The sequence below is a fragment of the Haliotis rufescens genome, unplaced genomic scaffold (genome assembly GCF_023055435.1).
Source record: "Haliotis rufescens isolate VD_foot unplaced genomic scaffold, xgHalRufe1.0.p SCAF_15, whole genome shotgun sequence".
NCBI classification, from domain to species: domain Eukaryota; kingdom Metazoa; phylum Mollusca; class Gastropoda; order Lepetellida; family Haliotidae; genus Haliotis; species Haliotis rufescens.
In genome coordinates, this window is record NW_025963835.1 from 17,925,014 (window position 1) to 17,939,684 (window position 14,671).

At 41.3% G+C, this 14,671-nt stretch overlaps 1 protein-coding gene across 7 annotated transcripts in view; it reads left to right on the forward strand.

Annotated features, from left to right (window-relative positions):
* Positions 1 to 14,671, forward strand: part of LOC124138662 (septin-2-like) — a 145,929-nt gene that overhangs the window by 49,524 nt on the left and 81,734 nt on the right. For 3 of the 7 annotated variants that reach the window (XM_046505418.2, XM_048396242.1, XM_046505415.2), the window contains one exon: positions 11,590 to 11,613. The exons of 1 other annotated variant lie outside the window; for it this stretch is intronic. In XM_046505418.2, coding sequence (XP_046361374.1) covers positions 11,590 to 11,613 — 24 coding nt within the window. Of the gene's footprint in view, positions 1 to 10,757; positions 10,921 to 11,589; positions 11,614 to 14,671 lie in introns of those variants that run through there. 3 more of the 7 variants (XM_046505417.2, XM_046505416.2, XM_046505413.2) reach the window with 3 other exon arrangements.

The following is a 14,671-nucleotide window of genomic DNA, read 5'->3' on the forward strand; positions in this document are numbered from 1 at the left end:
GACAAATTGAATGTTCCTTTTAATGGAACAGTTTATTTATACATCTGATCTGCATACACTGGACCCGTGAAGATCCGGGGTAGAATAGGTCTTCAGCAACCCATGCTTGCCGTAAAAGCCGACTATGCTTGTAAAAGGCGACTAACAGGATTGGGTGGTCAGGCTCGCTGACTTGGTTGATGCGTATCATCGATCCCAATTGCGTGGATCGATGTTCATGATGTCAATCACTGGATTGCCTGGTCCAGACTTGATTATCTATAGACCGCCATCATATAGCTTGAATACAGCTGAGTGCAGCATTAAACAACAAACAAATGTATACACTGAACAAAAAAAGCTAGGCTTCGTGCATATTTTTTAAGATATATTTTGGAGTGAAAAGTGAGCGCACCATTTCATAAAAATATCCATGATCCCCAACTCTATTTGTTCAGTATAGTCAGATGAAGACAACATCATTATATTATATCACTGCTTTGGTGAGGATGTTGGGTCTGAATAGATCTTCAGTCACCCATGCAAGGTCTGACTAATTGCAGCTGTGGCGTACCCAGTAACGATGTGTGACCTCATCGTGTGTCACCATGCCCTGGCGACATGGATCGTTGAGCTCACTGTCCACGCCTGATTGGCTAGACAGAATTATTTGAATTATTTATTTAAATTTCAACTCACTCATAGGCTATCCACAAAGAGATTAGCAGGTATTTTGTTGGTTGCTAATTTACGCCAAATTTTGACTCTGATAAAAACTACCAGACCTGTCAGTGTGATTAACTTATGAGGGGAAATCCTTCAAGTGCATGGTGTTGTATCACTTCTGCTTGAAGACAGGTGTTGATGGACAGACGGTTTGGGTGTTCCGCGCCTCAATGACACCAAATTGGATAGAAAAACTTGAAATTAGCGCTTTCCGGTTTGGGTTCAATCTGTTCATATGATGAAGATTTCATCCTGATAAAGCTATTGCATCATGTTCGTACGGAGAAACCGAGATGGGAATTGGTTGGCTGCATGCATGATGAATATTAGCAGGGATTTATCTGAGGATTCTAAGCAAAGTGCGCTTTGCCGATAAGATGGGAAAAAACAATTCTTTTTCAAAATTGCAACTTTCTTGAAAGTCCATATTTTCTTAAATTCAGGGGTATTGTCAAACTAAACATTAAAGCCTTTCCATGTTTGTTGGTCTTCCTGTCACCTCTACAAAGGAATTACATCAGTTATAACTATAATATCATAATTTGACAACATTTTATTCCAATTTAGGAATTTTTACTGACATATTTGCTTCAGATTTAGGCTAATTATCAGCCTCGGAGCAGGTCTAGATAAATCCTTGATTTGTGTTTGGAATTGGTTGTTAGTCTTCATTGATATTGGACCATCCCAACCGAATGATCGTGAGTGAGTGCGTGAGGATGGTTTTACACTGCTTTTAGGAATATTCCAGTAACATCATGGCGGGGGACACCGGAATATGGGTTTCAGACATTGTACCAATGTGGGAAATGAAACCTGGGTCTTTGGCGTGACAAGCGAATGCTTTAACCACTAGGCTACCCCACCGCCCCCGAACAATCATGAGAATCAAATACATGTGATAAAACATGTCCTTTGGCAATTGACTAATTTTTCTAGATTTGACTCTGTTCACCAGCAACAAATGGGTACCCGGTAGTACCCAGATGGTAATGTGAATACAGATTTCCTTGTGCCTAACAGGCAGCTTATATTGTGTTCTCCTCAATGTGCTTTAGTTAAATATTAACACTCCGACACATTATTCTGACTGAGCCGACCAGTCCTAGTTTTATAACGTTTGATCCCAATTATCCCAAATATTCCTAACTGCCTCAATTTGTGGTTGGCCTGTCTGTGTATATGGCTGAATATAACTACCGTATGCATTTATGGTTATTGTTTGGGGGTTTTCCCTTCTAACATTCGCTTCACTACAAATGGCTTGGAGCTGACAGAAGGGAGCCATTGCATCAGGTTGAAGTCATTGTGTAAAATATTTATGTATGGGAAGTACACCTCCTCGTACATTCATGGCGCTAGGTGTTTAGTCTAGCGTGTATGTGGGAATTGTTTAATTTAGCAGGTATTAAAGTCTATAATGGCTTTCTTTCTTTGTCTCTGACCATGATGAAAATCAGCAGGCACCGAGGAATGCTGGGGTTAGTCAGCTTCAGAATAAATAATTTCACCCACCTAACAGTGATGTATCATGGGATTAAGATGTAATCTTATGGTTGGAGATAAGAGGTGGTGTTTATGCAACAGCTACTTCCTGAACCAGAGTGGAGTTGACAGGCTAGCTGGTACTAGTTTAGAGAGATGGATTACTGTATTTCCTCTATTACGAGATTGATAGTACCAGGGGGTCAGGTTTTTAAATGAACTGGGCCCAAAGTAAGAGCTGGGTCTTTGTAAAGGGGAAGGATTTAAATAAGAGCTGGGCCTAAAGAAAAGCTGCGACTCAGTAAAGAGTAAGGATTTAAATAAGAGCTGGCCCTACAGAAAAGCTGGGTCTTTGTAAAGGGGAAGGATTTAAATAGGAGCTGGCCCATAAGAAGAGCTGGGTCTTTGTAAAGGGGAAGGATTTAAATAGAAGCTGGGCCAAAAGAAGAGCTGGGTCTTTGTAAAGGGGAAGGATTTATATAGGAGTTGGGTCCAAAGAAGGGCTGGGTCTTTGTAAAGGGGAAGGATTTAAATAGAAGCTGGGCCAAAAGAAGAGCTGGGTCTTTGTAAAGGGGAAGGATTTAAATAGGAGCTGGGCCCAAAGAAGAGCTTGGTCTTTGTAAAGGGGAAGGATTTAAATAGGAGCTGGGCCCAAAGAAGAGCTTGGTCTTTGTAAAGGGGAAGGATTTAAATAGGAGCTGGGCCCAAAGAAGAGCTTGGTCTTTGTAAAGGGGAAGGATTTAAATAGGAGCTGGGCCCAAAGAAGAGCTGGGTCTTTGTAAAGGGGAAGGATTTAAATAAGAGTTGGGTCCAAAGAAGGGCAAGGTCTTTGTAAAGGGTAAGAATTTTTAATACGAGCTGGGTGCAAACAATGGTGTGTCTTAGGGTAAGGTTTTGGAATACAGACAGCGCCCAAACAACGACCAGGGTGTCGTTGTTCAAAACAACCTTAGCGCTACAACTATCGTAAGTCTATGTCACGGTATGGGAGTTACGATCACCTTAGCGCTAAGATCGCTTTGTACAACGGTACCCAGGTCAGCAAATGATTTCTCCGCTCTGCATTTGAATACATGACTTTTACTAAACTAAGCAGGGATGGTTTCAAATAAGAACCAGACTCTGACATAGGCTGGGCCTGAGAGTAAACTGGAAAAACAAACAAACATAAAAGACATGACCAATTTTCAGACTGCTGTAGTGTTGTTGAAGATGAATTTATTAACCAGTAGAATTTCTAGTCAAGCTGAATTAACAAAATTCTCTTCAGATTGAAGTCCCAAGTTGATTGAAGAGAAAGCTTTTGAGTGGATGAGGTCATGAACAAGACCAATAGTCAAATATATGTTTCGCTTACCAGACTGAAAGTCACATGTCTGTCTGTCTGTCTGCATATTTTGCAGATCTGCATCATAAACTATAAGTTTGAAGATAAACAAATTGAATGAAACTTGTTGACACATTAATTGTCATGAACTGAGGCTCCATTTGGGTGAGCAGTGCAGTGCCAATCTCATTAAATCATATCTTTTGCTCCAATGTGATACATTTTTGCATGAAAATCTGAGGAAAGCTTACATTGGAAATTGCGTCTGGACTGCACAATCATTTGACAGAAGAGTGGGTTCTTGAGCCAATCAGATGTCAATTTTCTGAAACGATTCGTTTCTTTACCACCTTTATTTTGGAAATTGAGATTGTAGCAAAAGAAAAATGCTACTGAACACAAATGTACCCTCGACAGTCCACCCTTTTGGGCGTAGATGTCAAAGCGCTCAGAAACAACAGGGTGTATAAAATACAAAATATGATGTAACAATGTAACAGCGGAGCTTTATCTGTTTGCATTCAGAACTCCCCAATTGTATTCTTTTTCGAGGTCAGATATGCTTGATGGACTGCTTCACTCTCTTGTACCGAGAATTTTGAAGCCGATTGACTGATTAAGAACACTTAACATGACCACCTTCGCATGTATCCTCAGATCTTCACACAGAAAGGGATCGGATTGGAGTAAACGATCTGATTTTAATGACATTGAGTGCGGCTCTGTCATTAAAGGTGTTATCACCCTGAGATAACATGCTGGTGTTACACTGGGAGCACTCACTGAGCTGGCACACCTTCCACCTGATGGATGTCTGCTCTGTGTGTGTGTAGTCCACAGACAGGTGAAGCTGGGAGCTCGTCCACACTCAGGGCCAGACAGTCCAGTCTTGTGGCACTTGTTTAGTCAGGGCATGATATATGGCCAATATACTTGACATATTGTCAGTATACATGATATATGCTCAATATACAAGATTTATGGTCAATACACATTAACAGTATTTAGACCTGTGAAGATCCGGACTAGAATAGGTCTTCAGCAACCCATGCTTGCTGTAAAAGGTGACTATGCTTGTCGTAAGAGGCAACTAATGGTATCAGGTGGTCAGGTTCGCTGTCTCGATGCATGTCATTGTGTCCCAATTGCGTGGATCGATACTCATGATGTCAATCGCTGGATGGTCTGGTCCAGACTCTATTACTTACAGACCGCCGTCATATGGCTTGAATAGTGCTGAGTGCGGCGTTAAAAACAAACAAATAACAGGAGTTAACACTTTTACTTGACTGGGGGAATTCAGGTTTAAAATCAGTCCTGTGGTTGTTGCAAGAGGCTTTTTAATGGATCAGGTGGCCAGGCTTGGTGACGTGGTTGATGGCCTAACTACTACCCTAACTACATGGATCATTGCTCACAATCACTGCATTGTCTGGACCCAACTTGATTATTTACGGACACCTCTCACCACCCACTCCACACCCCACCCCTGTCAAATAGCTTGAATATTGCTGGGTGCAGTGTTAAACAACAAACTTAACAGTGGCACAAACAAATATTTTTTTGTTTCATGGATTTCATTGCTTCAGATAATGAGAGCCAGTCAAACAAACCTCAATATAGCACCTGTCTCTCCTTTTCTGACAAATATGAGCATATATAACTCCAACCCAGGGATTTATCTAGACTTCTTTAGAGGCCATTATTTAGCACCAAGTCTGTAGCGTGTCAGTATAAAATATATGTAGCACCAAGTCTGCAGTGTGTAAGTATAAATTCCCGATTTGATTCCCTTTTCTTTTCATTTTACGAGAAAATATAAATATTCCAAATTTGGAGCAAAATAGTGATTTTTATTTTCTTCAATGTTTACTTGCGACCGGCACTTGGAATCCTAGATAAATCTCAAATTGCATCATCAATATAAATATAAAAGGTGCCATGATTTATCAGAGAAGAGTGAGTGAGTTGGGTTTAATGCTGCTTTTAACAGGGAGGAAAGCCCCAAGTGATGCAGGTCTTAGACGTATACCAGTTCGGTGAAACCCACGAGCACGGGTATGGTGCCGAGAAACCTAGAAACATAATCGGGGCGAACTGGGATTCGAACCCACAATCATAGGTTTCTGGGGCCCAAGGGACACAACTCTGCACAGCGAATTGCGGTGCCTTAGACGACTGGGCCACCCGTTCCCCCTATCAGAGAAGAGAAACATGCATGTAAGATTCATCCCTAAACTTGATCGGGAAATTGCAAGATAATGTGTATTTATCTGCTGTAGCAGGTTGTTTCCATGGAATGTGATTATTGAGATAGCCACTGGGTGGGAATCTTGCATAGAAGTGAAGAAAGCCAGACCTTTAAACAAGACACTTCAGCGTTAGAAATTGGCACTGGTCCTATTGTCCTTACCAAACTGCCCAATAGTAAAGGCTTCCTAAAGACTTGTAGAAATTGGCCCATTTTAAGGGTTTTGCTATATGTTATCATTATAAGGACTAGTTGACAAAAACTGTTAGTTTCTAACCCTGCACTTCTGTGCATTTTAGTAATGAATATTAATGAAACGTTTGGTGGCCTAGTTGTTAAAGCATGCACATATCACACCGAAGACCGAGTTTGGTTCCAGAATCAGAATAGGTCCCAAGTACCCATGCTGGACATCAGAGCTCATCACAATATAGAGAGGTGTTCTGACAGTTCAGTCGCTTGACTTCAGTCTTGTTTGGGTGTTATTACACCCCAAATACATTGTCCATTGTTGAAGAGACCTGTGGGAATTCTGGGTAAGAATATAGGCCCTCATCAACCTGTGCTTGTCGTAAGAGGTGATTGGGTGGTCAGGTTCCGTAACTTGGTTGGTCACGTGTAATTGTTTCCCATTTGTGTAGATCAATATTCATGATGTCAATCACTGGATTGTCTGGTGCAGACTCAATTATTTACAGACAGGTATTGCTGGAATATTGCTGAGTGCAACGTAAACAAACAAACAAATGCTTGCAGTGACCTGTTGGCCCAGTCAAGACTTGATTATGTACAGTGTGTACTTTGCTCAAATATTACTGAGGCATTACACAACATTAAATCACACTCACTCACTCACTCACTCACTCACTCACTCACTCACTCACTCACTCACTCACTCACTCACTATAAGATGACTGTGTTTACAGTCCTTTGTGTGGTTCGATGGTAAAGGAAGTGAATTACGATCATGATGAGTTCTGTAGCTGTTGAGGTTGTAACTAACACCGGAACAAGAACTGCATTCATAAGCATGATAAGGCAACACGGTGTCCAGCGATAACAGCCAATCTTGGATACTCTTGTCAACTGCTGAATGAAACAGGAAATAGCCTCCAGTTGTTGTGAAATACTTTGAGGACATGTCTTAGATTCCTCTTGTTATGATTGTCAACTGACTATCATCGAAACAGTTTTAGTTTCACCGACTTTGAACAAAGTTTGTTAAAAAATATGTTGATCAATGAAAACAAATTTACATCTATGTCTATGGTTTTAATAAGGGCCTGCTGTGTCAATTTTTCTAGAAGCCAGGGGAGCTTATTACCGCGAATATAGTAATGTTAGTTTAACTTCAGGAGGAGAGAAATCAGAATTAGTTACAAGGGCTGAAGGAGTCCAGTCTTTGTTCAACACCGCACTCAGCATTATTCCAGCTACATGACGGCCGTCGGTCAATAATAGAGTCTGGACCAGATAATCCAGTTTTGTGAGCAATGGTCCACACTGTAAGGGTACGATGACACGCTATCAACAAAGTCACAGAGTCCGACCACCCAGTCCATTTGGTCACCTCTTACTACCAGCATCGGTTGCTAGGGATCCATTATGACTCAGAATCCCTTCAGGGCGAGTCTTTTAAGCCTGAAAAAATAATCAACCTGCAACATCAGCTACTAGTCGCTTTTAGCAATATTCCAGCAATATCATGGCAGTGGACTCCAGAAATGGGCTTCACACATTGTATCCATGTCGGGAATCGAACCCGGGCCTTCGGCGTTGCAAGTGAACGCTTTAACCACTAGGCTACCCGACCGCCCCAGTCAGGAGGAGAACTTACTACAAGGAGAGTAAGGTGGTCACAGCTCCAGATAAGCAGAGTTAGGAAGAATGGAAAAAAGATGCTAGGACTTGGATATTTTTAATAAGCCACGTATTGTTTTGTTTGTTTGTTGTTTAACGCCACACTCAGCAATATTCCAGCTGTATGACGGCGGTCTGTAAATAATTGAGTCTGGACCTGGCAATCGAGTGATTGACATCATGAGCATCGATCCAAACAAAGGGGATACGACGACATGCATCAACCAAGTCAGTGAGCCTGACCACCCGATTCATAATCGCCTTTTACGACAAGCATGGGTTGCTGAAGACCTATTCTTCTAAGGACCCCTTACTTAGTTCAACACTGCACTATATTTTGTGAGATCCATTCCAACATGCTGTCACATTCAGTCTGTATCTTTTCAGGGTTTCACCTTGACTTACAAGACTCGGGGTCCAGGGGACCCCCAATAATTAATTTTGAAGGTCCTTGCAGAAATATGAGGGTCCTGTAAAGTAATTAAATGGTGTAGTGTACTGTACATTTAAATAATTACTTCAGAGCCTGGAATGAATCAGTGATCATGTGGACAGTGGTCATGATAGATGGATGACGTGACATACACCAATAACTCCTTGATGCGTTGGAGGTACAATAAATATTATTGTGCGTCCCGGAGAACACAGTTTCTTTTTCTTTTTCTGCATCCAATCGCAGCATTCATGTGTCGTGTAAAACCCTGATCTTTTGTTGTCAGTGAATCTGCTTTGTTTGTAAGGTTCAGAGTTCAGTCATTGTGTTTTCCATTATCCCGAGGTTCACACCTTCTGTTGTCTCACCTTCAGCAGGCCTTGACTTTGTTCAAATACCATGAAAAGGCTTTGAATTTGGCAACCGTTGCCATATTAGATATTATATTTTATATACACTAGTTGAACCTGTCACTTGTCCTTCCTGAATTTACTAGTCTTGGACTACAGACTTTGGTTCATTTTGAACCCTGGTATCATTGTTAAGCCAGCCTTTGAAGTTCAGGCTGGTCTGCTAGCCTGAGACTACTGAATTGTTCTGAGGACAAGTTTGTCTGTCTGTTTTTCTGTTTGTTTGTTGTTTTACACCACTCTCAGCAATTTTCCAGCTATATGACGGCGGTCTGTAAATAATCGAGTCTGGACCAAACAATCCAGTGATTGACATCATGAACATCGATCAACTCATTTAGTATGACATCATGCATCAACCAAGTCAGCGAGTCTGACCACCCAATCCTGTTAGTCTCCTCTAACACCAAGAAGTCGCCTTTGCTTTAGATCTATTCTAACCCGGATCTTCCCTGGTCCTGAGGACAAGTAAAGATCCAATGATGGTAGTCCTCATTGACTAGTAATATTTGAGGGCTATAATTCTGAACCAGATCTCAAAGACTAACGGGATCGGGTGGTCAGCCTCGCTGGTTGATGCATGATGTCATATCCTAAATGAGTTGATCGATGTTCATGATGTCAATCACTGGATTGTTTGGTCCAGAGTCAATTATTTACAGACCGCCGTAATATAGCTGGAACAATGCTGAGTGTGGCGTTCAACAACCAACAAATCAAAGCTTCAATTTTGCTACAGTGAGTTGGATTTTACATCGCTTTTAGAAGTATTCCAGCAATATCATGATGGGGAACACCAGAATTGGGTTTTACACATTGCACCTATGTGGGGAATTGAACCTGTGCCTTTGTCTTGAAGAGCAAACGCTCAACCGTCCCTCAATTTTGCAACAAATTGGAACTGAATAAAAAAAAACAGAAAATGTAAACATGGTAACATTTCTGATTCAGTCCAGTAGGACTAGCTACGGGCTCTGAGGTACTTCAAACAAGGTTTCTCTTCGTCATCTAGAAGGGGCCGTTGGGTAGCCTTGTGGTTAAAGCATTCGCTTGTCACGCCGAAGACCCGGGTTCGATTCCCGACATGGGTACAATGTGTGAAGCCCATTTCTGGTGTCCCCCGCCGTGATATTGCTGGAATATTGCTAAAAGCGGCGTCAAACCATACTCACTCACTCACTCACTCACTTTGTCATCTAGACTAGTCTTTTAAAAAAACATGAATTTCTGAGGCCGTTAAATAGTTACATAACATGATGATGCACTTCACATTGGATTGCTCCACTGTCAGTTGGTAAATAGTCTTGAAACACTTATGTGTGGAGTTGGATATTTTGATAGTGTATTTGGATATACAACTCGAGACATTCTGAAAATGAAATAAAGTAAGAATGTCCTAGTGAGCTTGTTTGATAGCACATGGCCTTCAAAAATGTTATCTTGCCTTAAAAAGACTTTAAACTTGGTGACTCAAGTTTGTAGGAACCATGCAGGTACACCTTTGTCCATATATAACGCGGTGTTGTATTGCTAATTTAATCATCCTAAGTCTTTGCCTCATAATTTAGTAACTTGAATCTTGAATATTTAATGTGAAGCACATGTTAAGTTCCTTATATGGCGAGGCTGTCGTTACAGAGTGTAACGAGCTTTATGTCAAGCTTACACTCCGGCAGACTGATGACCCATGTTTTGACTGCAAGGTCTGCGAGCTTAATCAGCAGCTCGGAATAAGTGACTTTTTTCATCTGCAGAGCTGTCTTCCATGGCATAAACACCAACACAAAGTTGCCATGACCTTAGTTTTGGTTTCAGATCTTTGTTTTCCTGACTAAATCTTTCAAATAAATGTAACATTTCTTTGAAAGAAAATTATCTTTTGCAATTTTACCCGGTTTCATTTTAAAGTCAGAAAAAAAGGTAACAAAGAAGTTCCGAATGTTGACATGCTATTGTCCCATTGTTGAAACTAATTATACCACGAGGTTCTAGGTCTCCTGCTTCCAACATGTTCAACAGGCCAGCAAAATAGACAAAGAAACTCTCATGCACACAAACAAAATAATAATGAAAAAAAAATACCCAATTTTTTAATTCCATATTCTGCATGGTATGAAATTGTCCAAATCAAGATGTAGATACATGTCTTTGTCTGAGAGCCAACTTGGAGCACAGAATGGGACAGTGTTGAAAGAGAGAAAAAATCAATATTCACTTGCAGATGGGGGACTGGGTAAGACAGTTTCTAGGCTAGTTCAGGTCACCGTTGCAGCAGTGAGTAATCAGGCAGTAGGCTTCGAATGAGACGCATAATACATGCAACATTCTGTGATTCTTGCAAGAGTTTCGTTCAGGATATTTCACCATGTCGGAGGTGGAAGAGAGCGATCAAAAGGAACAAAGTGCAATTTCTAATGGCAAAAAAGATGTTTATAGTGCCCTATATCAGGTAGGTGGATAGACCGTGGATTGTAATATGTCTGTCGTCTGAAGCGGTGCTTCGGAGAGGTGTCGAATTTTTGTCATTGATTTGGCATGAAAGGAAAGATTGGGTTACCCTCAGCTCCATGAAAGAAACGTTTGTTGTTTGTGTTGGGGGGAAATGTTTAACTGGTAGATTATGTTAAATGAGGTCGACATCTTTGTTTGGTGTCCTTACGTTCAGTGACACGGTTTCGGGCGATCATGACATCACTCTCGATGCATGATTGTCGAATCAATTATTAAGGATAACATACAATTTCATTGAGGTCTTTGTGAACGTGTTGATTCTGTGGGAGAGATCCACTCACACCATGATTCAAATTTTCTCTAATTTGATTTATTCTATAATTTATTCTTCTTTGGAATGTGTTAGTCAACATTTTCTGAGAACTCTTGTTTGTTGAATGTTTGTTGAATGTAATGTTGTTTTAAGAGTTGTACAATATATATATACTCCTTATTTCATGACGAATGTATAACTTTATAAATTGATGAATTAAATGTTTCAAATATGTTGCATAATCATGCCATAAATACTGCCACAAAATGTAAATAAAAAATAATAATGCACATACTGTGAAACCCAACTTAGAATCATTACCATTGCCTAATAATAAGCACATATTGGTTTCAGAAAGCTGAAAACAGCGGCGAAAAGGTAACAATGATTAACAACTTGCAGTTGTTTACCAACAGATGACTGGAAATGTTGACATAGAAATGTGGAAAAGTTGATATTGTTACCAATGCTGGCAACAATTAAGGTGTTTTATTCATCCAAAGTCCACTACGATGTGGTTTTGGAAGTTTAAATTGATAATTTGCAATTTTTTTAAAAAGATCAAAATATTTTGGAAGTTGAAAAAGGGGACATCTTCATGGTTGTTATATTTAAAGTATCTAAATATTTGGATAAATATCATTGATTTGAAATTGAATCGGTGATGTTGGAATTATATTCATGATATTAAGATCCACAAAGTTGTGATATTTCCAGTTACCTAGGCAGCATGGCTGATGTGTTCAAGTTATGAATACGTACATATATTGGTGATGTTGTATGACGAACTAACATGCCCTCAGACTGAAGGCAAAATGAAAGTTGAACTACTGGTGTGGTATTTAGCTGAATCAAATTAATATTCCTGGTTTCAGGCCCTTTAAGCATGAATATAAACCTTGTTCGAGATGCATTGTTTCTTATTGTGCTGTAGAATATATGCCATTTTATGAAGGAGAGAAATACTGTGACAAGGCTTTTCATACAGCATCATTGACAACTTCGTTGTCCTTGTCAGAATAATCTCCAACATCCACCACCAACATCAACGTCACTGTTTTTGTCAACATCGTCACTGATAACATTAATACCATCACTAACATCACTGTTTTTGTCAACATCGTCACTGATAACATTAATACCATCACTAACGTCACTGTTTTTGTCAACATCGTCACTGATAACATTAATACCATCACTAACGTCACTGTTATTGTCATCATTCACAATGGTGTTGACATCAACACCACATTTTACAGATTATTGAAGTGTCTTGTGTAGCATTATCTTCATTGGGACTACATAGACAATCTCATCCATGACAATACTGGTTAGATTTAGCCTTCAGAAACCCATGCATTTCGTAAGAGGCTACTAATGTGATCAGGTGGTCAGGCTCCCTGACTTGGCTGATGCATGTCATATGCCAATTTCATAGATAGATGCTCATGACGTCAATCACTGGATTGTCTTGCCCAAACTCATTACTGGCCGCCATCAGATAGCTGGAATATTGCTGAGTGCGGTGTTAAACAACAAACAAACAAACAAACAAACACAAAAATGGAGAATCTAACCCATGTGTCAAAGATAACAACATGAACAAAGTTTAAAGGGAAGAAATTTATTGACTCATGTTGATATATTTGATATCAAAGGACATGAATCAGGATTATGTTACACATTGCCAATGAGTCATCAGGTAAACATCCCATAGCGTTTTCATCACAACTATCATCATGCATGGCCAGCTTCTGAATTCAAATCATTTAAAAAACATTTCTTGCTTTGTTTGAAAAAAGTGCCTTTGATAAATTAATCAGCATGACTAACTGCAGAGTAAATAAGAGACTAACAAGCCCCAAGTACCCACACTTGAAGATACAGATTTCAGTAGGGCCAAGTAGCAACAGTGTATGTCTGAAATCAATTCCCAGTGTGGATGACGTTAGACTACCTCTCAGGTGTGGCCTGACCATGTGTCTCACACTCAAGTGTGTCCTGCCGATGTGTCTCACACTCAGGTGTGGCCCGACCATTTATCTCATACTCAGGTGTGGCCTGACCATTTATCTCACACTCAGGTGTGGTCTGATCATGTGTCTCACACTCAGGTGTGGCCTAACTATGTGTCTCACACTCAGGTGTGGCCTGACCATGTGTCTTACACTCAGGTGTGTCCTTACCATGTGTCTCACACTCAGATGTGTCCTGACCATGTATCTCACACTCAGGTGTGGCTTGACCATGTGTATTACACTCAGATGTGTCCTGACCATGTGTCTCACACTCAGGTGTGGTCTGACCATGTGTCTCACACTCAGATGTGTCCTGACCATGTGTCTCACACTCAGGTGTGGCTTGACCATGTGTCTCACACTCAGATGTGTCCTGACCATGTATCTCACACTCAGATGTGGTCTGACCATGTGTCTCACACTCAGGTGTGTCCTGACCATGTGTCTCACACTCAGGTGCATCCTGACCATGTGTCTCACACCCAGGTGTGGCCTGACAAAGCATTTCACACTCAGATGTGGTCTGACCATGTGTGTCACACTCAGGTGTGTCCTGACCATGTGTCTCACACTCAGGTGTGGCCCGACCATTTATCTCACACTCAGGTGTGGCCTGACCATTTATCTCACACTCAGGTGTGGCCTGATCATGTGTCTCACGCTCAGGTGTAGCCTGATCATGTGTCTCACACTCAGGTGTAGCCTGACCATGTGTCTCACACTCAGGTGTGTCCTGACCATTTATCTCACACTCAGATGTGTCCTGACCATGTGTCTCACACTCAGGTGTGTCCTGACCATGTGTCTCACACTCAGATGTGTCCTGACCATGTGTCTCACACTCAGGTGTGCCCTGACCATGTGTCTCACACTCAGATGTGGCCTGACCATGTGTCTCACACTCAGATGTGTCCTGACCATGTGTCTCACACTCAGATGTGTCCTGACCATGTGTCTCACACTCAGGTGTGCCCTGACCATGTGTCTCACACTCAGGTGTGGCCTGACCATGTGTCTCACACTCAGGTGTGTCCTGCCGATGTGTCTCACACTCAGGTGTGGCCCGACCATTTATCTCACACTCAGGTGTGTCCTGACCATGTGTCTCACACTCAGGTGTGTCCTGACCATGTGTCTCACACTCAGGTGTGGCCTGACTATGTGTCTCACACTCAGGTGTGACCTGACCATATGCCTCACACTCAGGTGTGTCCTGACCATGTATCTCACACTCAGGTGTGGCTTGACCATGTGTCTCACACTCAGGTGTGTCCTGACCATGTGTCTCACACTCAGATGTGTCCTGCCGATGTGTCTCACACTCAGGTGTGTCCTGACCATGTGTCTCACACTCAGGTGTGTCCTGACCATGTGTCTCACACTCAGGTGTGGCCTGATCATGCGTCTCACACTCATGT